We start from the raw sequence: 15,121 nt of genomic DNA on the forward strand, positions 1-15,121 counted from the left end.
TTCAGTCTTGTGCTTTGCCTTCTTTGTGCTGCTAATGACAATTCTCAGTTAGCCTCCTTCATTTGAGGGGATCCCTTAAGACACCTGCCCCTGCTGTGCCCAAGGGGGGTTGAAATTCAGCCAAAGAGGTTGGAAGACTTTGCAGTTTACCATGAAGCCTCAAGAGAGCCACGGTTACGCCTGCCAAACACAAAATGAATGCCATCAGCCATCTGTGGAAATTTTTCCAGAAAGTAACTCTCCCCAAAGAGATAATGTTGTAAATGGGCTGCTGGAACGAGGATGGTGCCTGACTGACATACCATTAGGGAAGCGCCCTGTAATGTGACTAATGAAAGATAAGCAGACATATAATGAAGTGTAACCTCTGTCCAGAGGCCATGCGTTGACTGAGGATTCTTGGGACTGATACTAAGATGCTGAGCAAGGGGGCTGAGAAAATACTGCTATTTGCTGGTGACCTTTTAACACCATGCGGTGGAGAATGACTTGTAGTCTAGATACCATCCTCATTCACAATTAGAACAGGAAGCAGCCACTCACCAATACCCAGAGGTTGATTTCAAAAATGTCCCATAAACAAACTCTGACTTCCTATGCTCTATTTTTTTGCTTATATTCAGGTCTGAGTCTTGTCTCTTGCATTAACCCTACGTGTGGAGGCCACTCCCTAGTGTTGGTGTTAGCGTTGACCAGGTGAATCTCCCAAGTTCAGGTACCAGACTAGCCTCCAAATTAGCAGTAGGTGTTTTAAAACCCAATTAGCGTCTTCACCTTCCTGTCAGTCTTAGAAGGTTAATTAGCAGAATATTTGCTGGATGAGTCCCCTGTTTCCTGATTATCCTTGGGATTTGAGTTCCCGAGACTTGAACTCCAGGGTCTAAATCCTAGATTTAACATGCCCATCCTTAAGTGTCCTGCTTTTTATTCATCTTGATGAGAGAAACCGTATGTATTAGATTCCTCAGATCACGCTGGCTGTGGTTTGCCATTCTTGTCCTCCCAGTAAGGATGATCAAGATGTTTACTGACATAGAATAAATTACCTCGGTTTATTTGTATGTGCAACTGGGTGAGCAAAAGTAATTTATGGACATCATTTGCTATTTGCATATGAAATAGGCTTCTGTTCTTTATGGGGAGAAAATGGCTCCTTTGGGTCACAATTAGTCTATCTGACAATTGGTGACAATTAGTGACAATTAGTCACAAAGCTGGCAGTTAATCGTGCACACAAAGTTGTTGAGGCAAAGTAATCCTGAATTTCTTGACTTGAGCCATTTATTCAGAGTGGCTTTCTCTGCTTTCTATTTTGATCCCGTCTAAAGTTTCTCACTGTTCAAAGAAATTATTCAAATATCTCTTGACTCCAAGCTTACTGTTGGGAAGCGTCTAGAATTAAAGGACCGTCAGGAGTGTTGTAAACGAGCGGTTCAGATGCTTTGATTGGCTGAGGAACACGCCCGAGAGGCACGGTTAAACCGTATGGCTGTCAACAGCACTGCCCTAACAACAGGCTTTGGAACAGAGGAGACGCCCAAGGGGGGAGACTCTAGAAGGAAGCCTTGAATAGGATAGGCGCTCTTGGAATTTTTATTCTGTACATATGGTGACTAGTACATGCAAGGTGGGAAGGTGAGGGTGAATTTCTGGTCCTTCAGAGAAGTTTTCACTTGAAAGCTTGTTGGATGAGGAGTAGGCCTCCCCCACTTAGAGGATCATTCAGGAAGAGCTCTGACCACTGCATGCCCTGAACAGACTTCTGTGATGTTTCGGATTGGTAGGAGACAGCTCTGGAAGCAGAGCGTCACCCGCATTTTAACGGTAAGGAGCTCTTGTCTGTAAACTTGCAAGGGGGTCTTGGATGATCATATTTCACACCTGGGTGGAAAAATACCTAAAAACAACTCATAGTCATGTTCTGATTCATTTGTGAGAAACGTGTTTGTTTACTAATGTTTGGGTAGTTCATAATGCTACATGCTGATATTTCAAATACAGAAAAAGAAAAAAGGTACCGTATCTTCCGGCGTTTGTGCACATTGCCGCCCCAACAGAAACTACTTGGAGGGATGCATGCTGAGTCTTTGGGGACGGTGCTCAGTCTGAGGGGGAGAAACGCCTTCAGGGTGCGTTGGTGACTTTGCATTCTTTCAGACCTGGAAGGTTTTTGTTGGTAACCGGAGATAGTCAAGGCAGATTCTAGGCGGCAAGTTTTCGAGGCTCTTTGGAATCATTCCCCCTTTTCTGTAGACCTGGACATGAGGTTACAAACTGGGAGATGCAAGGATGTGCCTTTGGAATCACATTGAAAAATGAACTTCCCTGAGCAAAGGGCTCAGCCCGGGGCGGAGGGGGGGGGGGGCGTTTCTTATGCAGATGCAGAGAGGGATTTGGAACCTCTTCCTGCCAATGGATGTCGGATGTCGGGAGAAAAGTGGAGGTTGCTCTAGGACTCTGTTCTCAACATTAACCCCGTGCTTCCTCAGGGCGGGATCTCTGTGTCTGCTGTGCATCCCCAGCAAGCCCAGATGATTCTGGCCAGCCTTGCAACCTGCTCTTTCACCACCAAACAGCAGGGATGCAGTCTCTGCATTGCTCAGCACTCCGCCACCAGCCACCCTCCACTTCCCCAGCCCCACCATTCTGATGCATCCTTTCCAAGGTCAACATCTTCCAGCTGAGTTCTGGAACTTGTTTGCCTGCAAACACTCATTCTTTAAGACCAAATGCCAGCAGCACCTCCTCTGAGAAGCCCTCCTAGCACTTTGCTTCTGCATCTGCTAGCACTCTTGTCCTATTGCTGCAGGGAAGTGACATTTGTCTACATATCCCCTTCCCTTACTAGATTGTGAGTTCCCGGAGGACAGGGGTGATGGGCTTTCCAGGTTTAGATAGTCTTGCCCTAGCACAGAGCCTGGCACTGATAGGCCTTAATTTTATGCTTAGTTAATAAAGTGAGTGAATTAAACTTCTCATGTGTCTGAATATTTTTCCTGTACCTTACTACCAAGTCTAAAACATTAAACTCGATGATTTTGTATCTTGACTATGTATGGTTTAATGAATTATGTTCTTCTTTGGCACGAGCTACCGTTTGGGAGTAAGCTTTTGGGGGGTTTTATTTCTATATTTTGGGTGCTGGTTCTGTTCTCCCCACTGAAGAATGAGATTAACAGAATTACCTCAATAAGGTTGCAGTGTAGTGTGTAAATAATTACACGTTTTCTATATAGTGCACTGGTATGACAATTTATTAAATTATAACTTTGTGACCTAAAATAATCAATGACCAGGATTCCAAAGCTCCTTAACATAAAAACTATAAATCTCTATGTCCAGAACCTTGGTCTGAAGGTATTACTACAATGATGCTATCTTATAATATAAATAACCAAAAGTACCATAAGCTCCTCAGTTTAGAAAAGTGAAGCCGTACATCCTTTCTGTTGTATAATAAACACAAATGCTTTCCATGAAAAAACCTGAAATAATTCTGTATATATTCACTCACTTATTTACAAAAATATGGCCCAGATATGTCTGCCTTCTTTCCGCTTTTCTCATAGGTGAACAGAGCTTAGTATGAGCTTAAAAGTGTACAGTTGACATGAGTTCCAGACTTAGGGATTCTGTTTTCTTTCCTTCTCTAAAATTAAACCGAAATATGTAATTTTGCTGGTTGACTTTGTTGACTTTTAGAAGAAAACTCGAAAGGTTTGTGACGGTCCTCTTGACTTAAATTCACCTAATAGCAAAGCGGGTTTTAAAATGGTGAATAGTTCTCTCCTATCCGCAGGGGTGTGTATTGCTCATGTTCTGCCCTGTATGCACTTGTGCTAGGGAATATTGTTGCTCATCGAATTTCAGATTGCTAGGCTTCTCTAAATAGTGATTCTCGGGGGGGGCATAGAGACTGTGGGGGAAGAGAAGGGGCAGGCCCCTTGGGGGAGGCACAGTGCCTTCCCCTGCTGAGAAACTCTGCAGGTGGGGCCACCATTGTTCCTTGGGAATGTGTGGGTAGAAACCAAGGCAGAAAAGAACCTTTGCTCTCAGATATCTTTTTGAAGGTTTAAAGGGCGTGTGTTTTGTTATCCTCTGGCAAAACAGCCAAACAGGTCTCAGTGTCCTCTGTTCATCAGGCCCAGGCATGTTTGGCCGGTGAACATATTTCACACATACAATCGAGTATACAATGTGAAAACAATCCTCTTGCAGCTCGGGGAGGTGAATGGCTCTAGGATTCAGCTGGGGAGTGAGGAGGGAATACGTACTACTTGTTAATGCTTAGGTGCGTATTCCTGAGCCTGAATGAGTTAATGCTCAAGATGCCCACATCATCATCATGCCATAGCTAGACCCTGGGAAAGTGCGGCTAAGTGCAAAATCCATCCATGCCACAAATATCTGTCGAATGCCTACTTTGTGCCAGGTGGTGCTGTATTTCATGGCTGGGCAGGTGGGAACACTTCTGGGCCTCATGAAATTTGGAGCTGAAACTAGTGCTAATGGTCAGTGTTGGCATCATGCCAGTAATGAGAAGGAAAAAAGAGGTCTCGAGTTGGAGTGATCCCAAATTTATGCCCTTGGACTTTCTCTGTTAAGTTCCTACCTCAAGTGAGAACCTGGTTGCACTCCTCAATCACGATCAATTCATAAAATGATTTCCTTTGGAGCGGTGTTGTAGGTTAGAATTGCCTGAGAAATACCAGTGCTCAGGGCCCCCTTGGAACAAGATAAATTAGAGTTTTGGGGTAGAGGTAGGCATCAGTATTTTAAAACTCCCCATGATTCTAATGAGCAGCCATCTTTAAGTACTCTGGTTTATTGTGATGAATAAGGGAATTTTTGAATTTCGTTCCTGTGCCATAGGTAATGTGAACGGTGGCATCCTATGTATTTTGGCTTGTGGGTGAAATTATATGGCTACTTGAATTATATGGCCCCTGCGGCCAGAGGGAACTCTTGGAATTCCACAAGAGAGTTACTCCTGATTTCCACTGTGGTGTGGGTGGAAGATAGACTATGTAGCCATGTGCAGGCCCACTAAGGACCTGTGATCAGACCTCAAAATTTGGTGTGCAGAAAACAGACTGTAAGTTAGAATGTGGATGATGGAATGTTGGGGGCAGAGAAGGTTGTGGCGATGGGGACATCCCTCCAGCAGGTCGTGGTGATGGGGACATCCCTCCAACAGGTTTTGGATCGATTTGGGTGAAAAATCCACTTATTGTAAAAGGTAAATAGGGGATCTTTCAGTGGCCTAGAAAGAATGACAGGTAAGGGAGTGAGTAAATGGGGAGATTTGGGGGTCCTGAGAACTCCAGCGAAAATAGACGAGATTCCAGAACTTACTTTTAGGACAAGAAGGTTGATGGGATCTTCTCCGTTTAAGTGCTGTCTCTTTGCTACGGAGGGGAGCGCAGCTCTCATTGTATAAAGGAGGACTTCACTGTAGCACCTGCTGTGAGTGGGATTAGCCATTGTGGAGTGTCTTTTCCTTTCAGAAACCACTTTGCTGGAGTGCTCTTCATGTGGGAAGGAGGTGCCGTGCGCTTCCTCTGCGTGTGGCCCTTCACCAGGGGAAACGAGAGGAAGGGGCTAAGAGAAGGCAGAATGTGAAAAGCACAGTTAGGAGTGGAGAGTGGCTGGGCTGTGAGTCTCCCAGCCAGTTAAAGATCAGGTTTGGATGCTCTAGGAGGCATCACACAACGGCCACTCCCAGGGGAAATGGGGCCCGGTGGGTCAAAATGAAAATGCTGGAAAAGAGGAAGGCTTCCTCTTCCAGAGAAATTTGTTGGAAGACGTGGGAAGTGGGTTGACTTTGTAGAGAGGTCTCTACATGGAAGTGAGCAGGAGAACCACTTCCCTCCATTTTCGTCAATCAACCCAGTGAAGTAGGATATAGGCGAAGTAATCTCAGTTATATTTGCCGTAAATTGAAGGAGAGCTATAATCCACATTCGTGGCAGGATTTTGTGCAGTGGTTTATGCTCGAGACACGACAGTATTGAAGACCTAGGAGCTTATTGGCTGAATTCCGAGCCTGCAATCATGGGCGCAGACTGCACTAGAATAATGTGTTCCAGCCCTTAATTACTTGAGAGTGGCTTGTAAATGATTAATCTGGTTAATTTATCCACTCATTAGATATCAATTGAGGCTCTACTATGTGCCAGGGACTGTTGTAGGCACTGGGGATATTGCAAAAATTAAAATAGAAAACATCCCTCTGTGCGGAGCTGATGCTCTTGCGGGAATGATGAGATTTAGTTGATATTTATTTTATTTTAACCCTCAAGAGATAAGGAGGAGCAGGTTATACACGTGGCAGATTACCGATAATGAGGCATTTCAGCTGGGCATACGCTTTGAGTAATTTCTTTTTCTGCTCATGGATTTGCCTGATTCATCCACAGTTGGGGAAGATGATATAAAGTGCAGCTAACTGGCCTCAGATGATCAAACCCATGTCCTTGGCCTCTTTGGTACTATGCTTCATCAAGTGATTAATTATCTGTGGACTTGAGATTGATATTGCGAGCCAAAGCAGAATCAGTCTCAGAGGTACTTACTTTGGTGATTTAAGATAAGGAGTTTCACCTGTAATTCATGGACTCACTTTATTTACAGTTATCTCCAGTGAGGATTTTAATCTAGATTACACTCTCCTCTACCATGTTTGTTACATTGCTGTATGCATCTGTACACATAAAAGAACAAAACGCCCAGATCAAGAAAATAGAAATACATTCATTCAAAGATATGCAACCGACTGTCAGCAAAACAGATCTCTTTCTTTTTCTCACATTCAGACCTGCAACAAGGCTAATCATGTCACCTGGAAAAACTTTTTTTTTTAAACAAATATTTTTTTGGCTGCAGAACCCATTCCGTGCCCCATACACTTCACTGTGCAAAGGCGTCCAATGAAGACCTGGAGTGTACAATATGATATAGATAAAAGTGAAGTTGTTCAGGCAAAAGCGGCAACACTGGGAAAAGCATGGAGTCCAGCCTACTGGCTGCCCAAGCAGGGAGCCCACCTTCTAGGCACTTTTAGGAGTTGAGGATGGAAGGTTACCATTTGCTGAGACACAAGAGTGCGATGAGAGAGCTGGACTCAGGGCATGCCAGCTGGACTCAGGGCATGCTAGTATGGACTAGCACTAAAATGTCTCTGGTGTAACTAAGAACATGGCGCCCGTTAACCCCAGTTTCCACACACACACACACACACACACACACACACACACACACACACACACACACACAGCTCCTTCTATAACCCATGCAATGTATATGGGGAGCCCCCCAAGAGTGCCCTAGATAATCCTCGGGTGGAAATTTAAAGAAACAATGTTTATGGAATATCAATTTGAATGGACACAAAACTCTTGGTTGCCTGGGACAACCATATCTTGGCCTGGCCCTGCAAACACAACAGGGCTTGGTTTCCCAGTCCTGCCACTTACTGAGCTGTGTGCTCTTGGGAACTTGTTCATGGTCCATAGTCTCCATTTCTTTGTGTAGAGATAGTAATGTCTGCTTCGTGGGGCTTTTGTGACAATGAAACCTAACTGAAGTGAGTGAGTGATGACTAGTAGAGCTATAGTTATAGGACTGTCACCTGGGCAAACAGCAGAATGTACTCTGACACCGTCAGGAGGGTTGGGGACAAGGGTGTCCCTGCTCAGCCACGAAGGGGCTCCTAGACCTGACATTCACTTCCAGCTGCCAGTGATGTCAGTGGGGTAGACCTGGGTCTGAGACAGACCTGCCAACGGGGCTGGGCTTTCTAAGGGTGGAGGGAGTTTAAACATTTGTACAATTAAAACATTATTGAAAAGTTTTGTTCCTCCCGAATTTTGATGTCCAGGGTCAATGCCTTGGTCATGCCATTTTAATTCAAGCGCTGGTTGACTTAGTATTATCTCAAGACTGCTCCCAATTTAATCTTCACAATTACCTTTCAGGTTTGGACCTGTATCTTCATTTTACAGATGAGAGTAAGGTCTTTCATAGAGTTGGGGATTGTCAACCTGGAGTTAAAATGAAATGTTTGTGGTCTGTATACAGGCATGCAGACTTGTGCTTAACTGTAGAGTCAAAGGCAAAAGTTAGTATATTAAAAAGATGGAATGGGTAGGTTTGTCATGAGAAAACGTCACAGGGCTTTATTATGAAAGCACACGCTTTGGGTCTTTGTTGCAGTTCGTATTTTAAAATCTCATGTCTCTTTTCCGTGTTAACTTTTGATCCAATGAGAAGGAGCTCCAGCAGTGGAGAAGCAATGGCACTTGGCTGTCAGCTCGTCTAATGCTTGGCGTCTGGATTTACAGAAATGGAAGTCTGGAGAGGTTGACCGGTAGATGCAAGTGGCAGAGCCGGGACCGGAACCCGGGACCCTCTGACACCCAGGGCTCATTGGTCCACAGGAGCTCTCTGAGCTAGCACATTAGCTACCCTTTTCTTCCTTGTCACCAAATCGCAGACATGTTTGACTACTTTCCAGGTTTCTTTGGACATCAGATGGGTTTCCCAGCACCTCCCCACCCCCATCCATTGCTCATGCAACACAAAACAATTTTAATGTGACTCTTAAAAAAATATTCCACGGTCCACCTATTGCTGTTTTCATCCCACTCCACCCTCCCACTCCAAGTCCTCCATGTTGAAACATGGAGGCCGACAGGACAGCCACCTCCAGACAGCTGGTCACTGACTGCTGGTTGCTGCCATTTCCTAGTGGCCAGAAAGCTGCAGGCTTAAGTGTATGGGCTGGCGGTGCTCCGATCTGGTCACTAAATACTTGTTTGACATTACTGACTTCTTGTGATAGTAAAAAAACCAATTCCCTCATTGTACCAGGATACTTTAGTACGTGGATACGGCAGTGAGAGTTGAGATGGACAAACATGTGGTCTTTCCTCTACATGGCTCCGGGGGTTTGCTTCATATTACTTGTCTTTAGAGATACAACAAGCAGTTTATGCAAGAACATACTTGTTGCTTAACATGCTTTTTAGCATAGCTCTGAAAACATTTACTTTAAAAACACATTGATAATTTGCTTTGTACACATGACACTTCTTTGGAATTTTTCTTCCTATGTGATCCTTAAGTAAAAATAGAATAATTAGTGTTCTGTTTTAGGGACCAATCTCTCCTTTCCTCCACTAGAATATATGTAATTTTTTTTTTTTCCTTTGGAGTCTTATAAAATCAGGCCACAGAGAATGTGTTGCCATGGTAGAGTCTTATTTCAGTTTCTCTATTCTTCGGGAGCCTTCAGTTGCTTCACATTCGGACTCTTCTGGTTCTCTGGTTCTTTTCTTTCTTTGTTGCTACCCAGCATTGGCCATCTTGTTTTGATGTCCGATTCCTGGCTCCCCTGGTTGCCCACCATGTTCTCAAGCTGCTGAAGCCATTTAGTACAAACCCTGCGCGTTCACTTTGAAAAGCATTTTATTCCTCCCTGCCAAGAAGGAAGAAAATAGTCGAAACAACAGGACATTGTCCTTGTTTTAGCCACATTTAAAAAGAGATTAAGATTTACTTCTATTTGATGTTTATGGAATGTATACTTTGTGTCAGGACCTGTGTCCGTTCCTCTAGGGAGAAATGGCAAGAAAATAGGTATATTGTTTGTTATTATTTTTTTAAACCTTAATCCCTCCCTCCACCCCCAATTCTTCTTTCAAGCAGTCCCTTCAGGTTCTGGGTCCAGGGATGGCCTTTCAATCCCTCTGAAATCCCCAACTTTTTCTCGTCACTGTTTTTAAGTTCTTTTTGTGTCTTAAAAATTCTTTCTTTTTCTTTTTTTTTGAGAGAGAGAAAGAGTGTGCCTGCAAATGGCAGGGGGAGGGGATGGGGAGGGACAGAGGCAGAAGGAGAGCAAGAGAATCTTAAGCAGGCTCCACACCCACCTCGGAGCCCGACAGGAGGCTCCATTTCATGACCCTGAGATCATGACCTGAGCTGAAATCAAGAGTTGGACTCTTAACCAACAGAACCACCCAGGAAGGTACCCCCCCAAAATTTTTTCTTGATTATAAATTCCCCTCTATCTACTAGTACCATGCCTCTTTCCTTTATAGTCAAGTTTCTGGAAAGAATAGTTTATATTCAATATCTTTGTATTTCTCTTTTCTCAAGCATACATCTATTTGCTTTCTGTCCAATCAATGAAATTATTCTACAAGGATTACTCTGTTATCTGCTGCTGCATAACAAACTACACCAGAACATAATGGCTCACAGCAGCAAACATGATCTATTATCATCTCTCTTGCGGATGTGGGTGATTGGGCACAACTGGGGGTGGTGGTTCTGCTTCACGTGGCCTTGGGTTGGGTTGCAGTCATCTGTAGGCTTGACTAGGTTGGAATGTCCAAGATAGCTTACTCACATGGAGAAAAGTTGGTTCTGGTGTGTCGGCTAGTTTGGCTGGGGCTGTTGACCAGAACACCTTCATTTTTCTTCCATGTGGTCTCCCCATGTGGCTTGGACTTCTCACAGCATGGTAGCTGGGTTCCCAGGGGGCATTCCCAAGCACAAAGGCAGAAACTGAAGATCTCCTTAGGATTAGCTTAGACAGGTTTGTAGTCTTACTTTTCCGCATGTTCTTTTGGTGAAGACTGGTCATGGGGCCAGCCAAATTCAAGAGGAGGGGACGTTCATGGCATGGTCATATTGCCAAAGAGCTGTGGGATGCTGCAGCTGCAAACACAATTAGTTACTAAGGATATCCTAACTGGTGTATCCATATTGTTGAATATTTTGCAGCTGTCACACAGATAGGAATAGCCTATATTAAAGTAGAAAAAGGTCTGTGGTATATTATTAAGGGAAGATGCATAAAAAATTTTGTAGTATAATATAGAGATGTGTGTATACATTTGCATATGTTTGTATGAGCATAGTGCGTATGGAAGGATATGCTTCAAACTGCCCACACTGGTTATATTGAACATGCCTTCGTATTATGATCAACAATCAGTTTAAAGGTAAGCAATGGTATTCAGAAATCAATTTCAAGACCTGATAGGAGTCTGTAGACAAACAATAAAGGTAGGAGATAATGTAGGAGAAAATTGGTTTAAAGGCTTAGGGAATGTTTACAAAAAATGGGAATCTCTTTTTTTGTGTGCCTATTGAATGTTTATATATGCATACAAATAAATCTGTAAAGATTTAGGACAAAATAACTGCAGTAATAATTTCTGGATGACAGATGATTTTTCTTTTTCTTTTTTCCCTTTAGCTTCTCTGTATTATACAATTTTAAAAACAATGAGCACATCTTATTTTCATAATAGAATAATATGATTTCTAAAAATGGAAGATAGTACATAAAAACTGGTACCATTACGGTGTCTGTTATCCGAATACTCAAGACTTGAAAAAGCGATAATCACATGAAATTATTATAAAATGAATCCATTTGAGAACAGCAGTTGTCACGTAACATTTTTGTTCCTTTCTTACAGCAAAGACTGAAGGAAGAGAAGGAAGCCAAACGGGCATGTTTGGATGGTAGGCATGACTACTTATTTGCGATTGTAGCTTCCTGTGTAGACGTGGACAAAACTGAAGTGGAAGATGCCATTCTTGAGGGGAATCAGGTGAGATGCATTTGATTTCTCACTGACTTGATTATGGAGGGCACAGAGAGTCTATTTACCCAGTCCTATGGCAGGATCTGTGCTGGGCTGTGGAGGGGGTGTCTGTTCTAACATGGGCAAGATTCCATTCTGATGGTACAGGTGGTGGCATATTGACCTTAGGGCTCTCGAGCTCTTCATGTTGAATGGGATACTTATAACAATTATTTAAGTCCCGTGGTTCTGACAGCAATGTCTGCATGTTTCTGAATCCAATGAAGCTGAGTTCAGGAGCCATCTTGGAACGTGAGTTTGGAGAATAGAGTCTTCTCTCAGCTTTTTATCCCGTTCTAACCTGGGTGACTGAATTGTGCCATAGTTTCCTGGCTTTGACTTTGGTTTGGCAGCTGAATCTGGTTTCTTTTGTTCCTGAACTTGACTTCCATTTTCTGCCATGATTTCCTTCCAAAATCTGGGGTGTGATTTGATTTTGGAGAGGGAAGATCAAAATATGGGGGCATATAATTTCCTGAGCACCAAGGAAGGCATATCAGGAGCGCTATGATGCTTGCTGAATTCTTGTTGTTGTTTTGTTTGTTTGTTTGTTTGTCTTTTTAGGCATAAAAATAGAGAGAGTGAGTCCTTTCTATTGATAGGGGTGTCACACTATTGATGATGTTATTTAGTGGTATGTTTATAAATGTTTAACAACCAGCTTTGAGCAAGAGGGTAGAGGGAGGCACTATTTTGAGTGTTTGCTGATTTCTGTGATGTTAATACTCCCATTATGGCTGATTCCAGACTATCAACGTGATGTTACTAAAGGCTTAGCTGGAAAGAGCTGTGATCAATTGCCTGTCATGAACCAGTCAGTATGAGCTGGCTCCAGCCCTCCCTTGGCTTTGTTCCTTCCTGCCATGTTATTCTGGTGGGGTCACCAGGAGTCAGTGGAACAATGAGGGGTGGTGAACACTAAAATGGCTCAACTACAGGATGGATCAAGCAGGGATTGAGGAAATGCCCTTTTCCTCCCCTTTTTCCTCCTCATCACAGCTAACATTTGTTGAATATTTACTGGGCATCAGTCTCATCTAAGTGACTTTCATCTATTATCCCATTTAATTTTCATAATGCCAGGAGGTAGATAATTTTATTCCTCCAAAATGGAGGCATAGAAGGAGACAGTCACTTACTGGATTTAGTCTTAGGGAGATCGTGCCACATGTGAAATGCTTAACTCTGCCCCACTTCCCAATTCAGACGTCTGCATTTGGGATCGTGGAAGTGGAATAAATGAGTAAAAGTTTGGAACTGTAGGAAGCCCGAGTTAAACTGCCTTGTCATATTCAGGACCAGGAAGGTCAAAACCTGGAGGTTGAAAGAAAACATCCTTGCTTGGGCTCACAGGCAACGTAGAGGGGCAGGAGTTTCAATACTGGCCTCTTGGAAGTACCTCCTTCACATTCTTGGCTTGAAAGTTAATCTCAAGGAGGGGATCCCACGCGGCCCTGTAGCGTTCTCAATCAAGGAAGTGTGAGGAAGGAAACAGGGCAACTTGCTCTTCCTTATATGTATATATATAATAGTTATGTCTATAATATGGGGGAAGTTGAAGGGGTCTTATTTTTTCCACAGTTAAATTTTCAGGCTAGAGTTTATCATTTGGAAACATTTTATTTTAAACTGTGGTAATGACATAGAATGTAAAATTTACCATCTTAACCTTTTTTTTTTTTTTAAGTAGGCTCCACATCCTACAATACTGAGATTAAGACCTGAACTGAAATCAAGAGTCGGACGCTTAACCGACTGAGCCATGGCGCCCCATTAACCATTTTTAAGTTTACAGTTCAGTACTGTGACATATGTTCACATTGTGGGTAACCAATCTTCAGAACTCTTTGTCTTGTGAAATTGAAACTCGATATCATCAAACAACCCATCCCCCCAGCCCCTGAAAACCACTATTCTATTTTCTGTCTCTCTGAATTTGACTACTTTAGATACTTCATATAAGTGTAATCATACAGTATTTGTCTTTTTGTGACTGGCTTATTTTATTTAGCAAAATGTCCTCAAGATTCATCCATGTTGTAGCATGTGTCAGAATTTCCCTCATTTTTAAGGCTAAATAATATTCCATCATATGTCTATGCCACATTTTATTTATCCGTTCATCTGTTAATGAACCGTTGGGTTGCTTCCGTCTTTTGACTATTGTGGATAATGCCGTGGTGAGCATGGGTATACAAATATCTCTGCAAGATCCTGCTTTCGATTCTTTTGGGTATATACCCAGAAGTGGAATTCCTGGATCATAGAATAATTCTGTTAATATTTTGAGAAATCACCATACTGTTTTCCATAGTGACTCTACCATTTTTACATTCTTACCAAAAGTGTACAAGGGTTCCGATTTCTCCACATCCTTGATAACATTTATTTTCTGGGTTTTTTTTTTTTTTGATAGTAGCCATCTTAATGGACATGTAGATTTTATCCTTTTTCTTGTAATATGAATCTAAAACTGTGCCAGTGACTTAGAAAAAAGTGCTTCCATTGGTAGTAGGCCAGTTGGCAGACCTTTAGGTGTACAGTGAAGCTCATGGACTATGTTCTGGACTGCTGTTGGATGGAGTGTTCCATAATCATGTGTGTTCTTCTGGCACTTTTCAATGATTATTACAATTTAATATTAATTGTCTCTAGTGTATTAGACTGGGTTTTGAAAGGTGTGTTCTCTCTTTCTGATCTGCAATTCAGTGAAAACAAAACACTTCTATATTTATCTGCTTTCAAGAGCTCAGCACTTTTGGAAATTAGCAAAAATGGAGAGACGATCTCTTTTCAAATGTGTATATGTAGCAAATATTTTCATGATTAATTGAATTCCTTCATTGAATTACATTTTTATTATGGTGAGGCATTTACTCTCTCACTGTTTTTTATGTTGCAAAAAATATGATGCCTTCTCTATGGTTTGCATTAGATGCAGTGTTATCTGAAAAAGAAAGATGACAGCAACTGCTGATTTAAATATGGTTTCTAATTCAGCATGAAGTTGTGACCTTGCCTTTTCTTTTTTGCAGATTGAAAGAATCGATCAGCTTTTCGCTGCTGGAGGTCTTCGTCACCTTATATTTTATTATCAGGACATGGAGGTAACAGAAACAGGTATCCAAACTTGGTGTGATGTAACCCACAAATGTGTTGCTAGGTTCATCTGAGGATGGCGTGAAGCAGAAGGACACCCTCAGAGCTGACGGGGCCTCTTATGCTTCCATCTTGGCAGATGGGAAAAATGGGCCTCTGTGAGGTGAGGCCCAGTTTCCATTTTCCGCTCAAGGAGAGGGGGACAGATAATGATGGGTATCTAGCCTGGTTGTTCTAACTTTACTTGAGATATTTTGTCTCCCGTTTCAGGCTGTGCTGGTAATTGAGGAATAATAAAGTACTTTACATTTTGAGACTTCTTGTCCTTCCATGCTAGTTCATTCTATGCAGTTATGTTCTAG

General features: G+C 42.6%; 1 protein-coding gene across 1 annotated transcript in view; it reads left to right on the plus strand.

Annotated features, from left to right (window-relative positions):
- DNAH5 (dynein axonemal heavy chain 5) overlaps window positions 1-15,121 on the plus strand; it is a 263,927-nt gene that overhangs the window by 45,776 nt on the left and 203,030 nt on the right. Inside the window, exons 2-3 of the mRNA XM_027606690.2 lie at window positions 11,493-11,627; window positions 14,696-14,780. Coding sequence (XP_027462491.2) covers window positions 11,493-11,627; window positions 14,696-14,780 — 220 coding nt within the window. The remainder of the gene's footprint in view (window positions 1-11,492; window positions 11,628-14,695; window positions 14,781-15,121) is intronic.

The sequence above is a fragment of the Zalophus californianus genome, chromosome 5, assembly GCF_009762305.2.
Source record: "Zalophus californianus isolate mZalCal1 chromosome 5, mZalCal1.pri.v2, whole genome shotgun sequence".
Lineage (NCBI taxonomy): Eukaryota > Metazoa > Chordata > Mammalia > Carnivora > Otariidae > Zalophus > Zalophus californianus.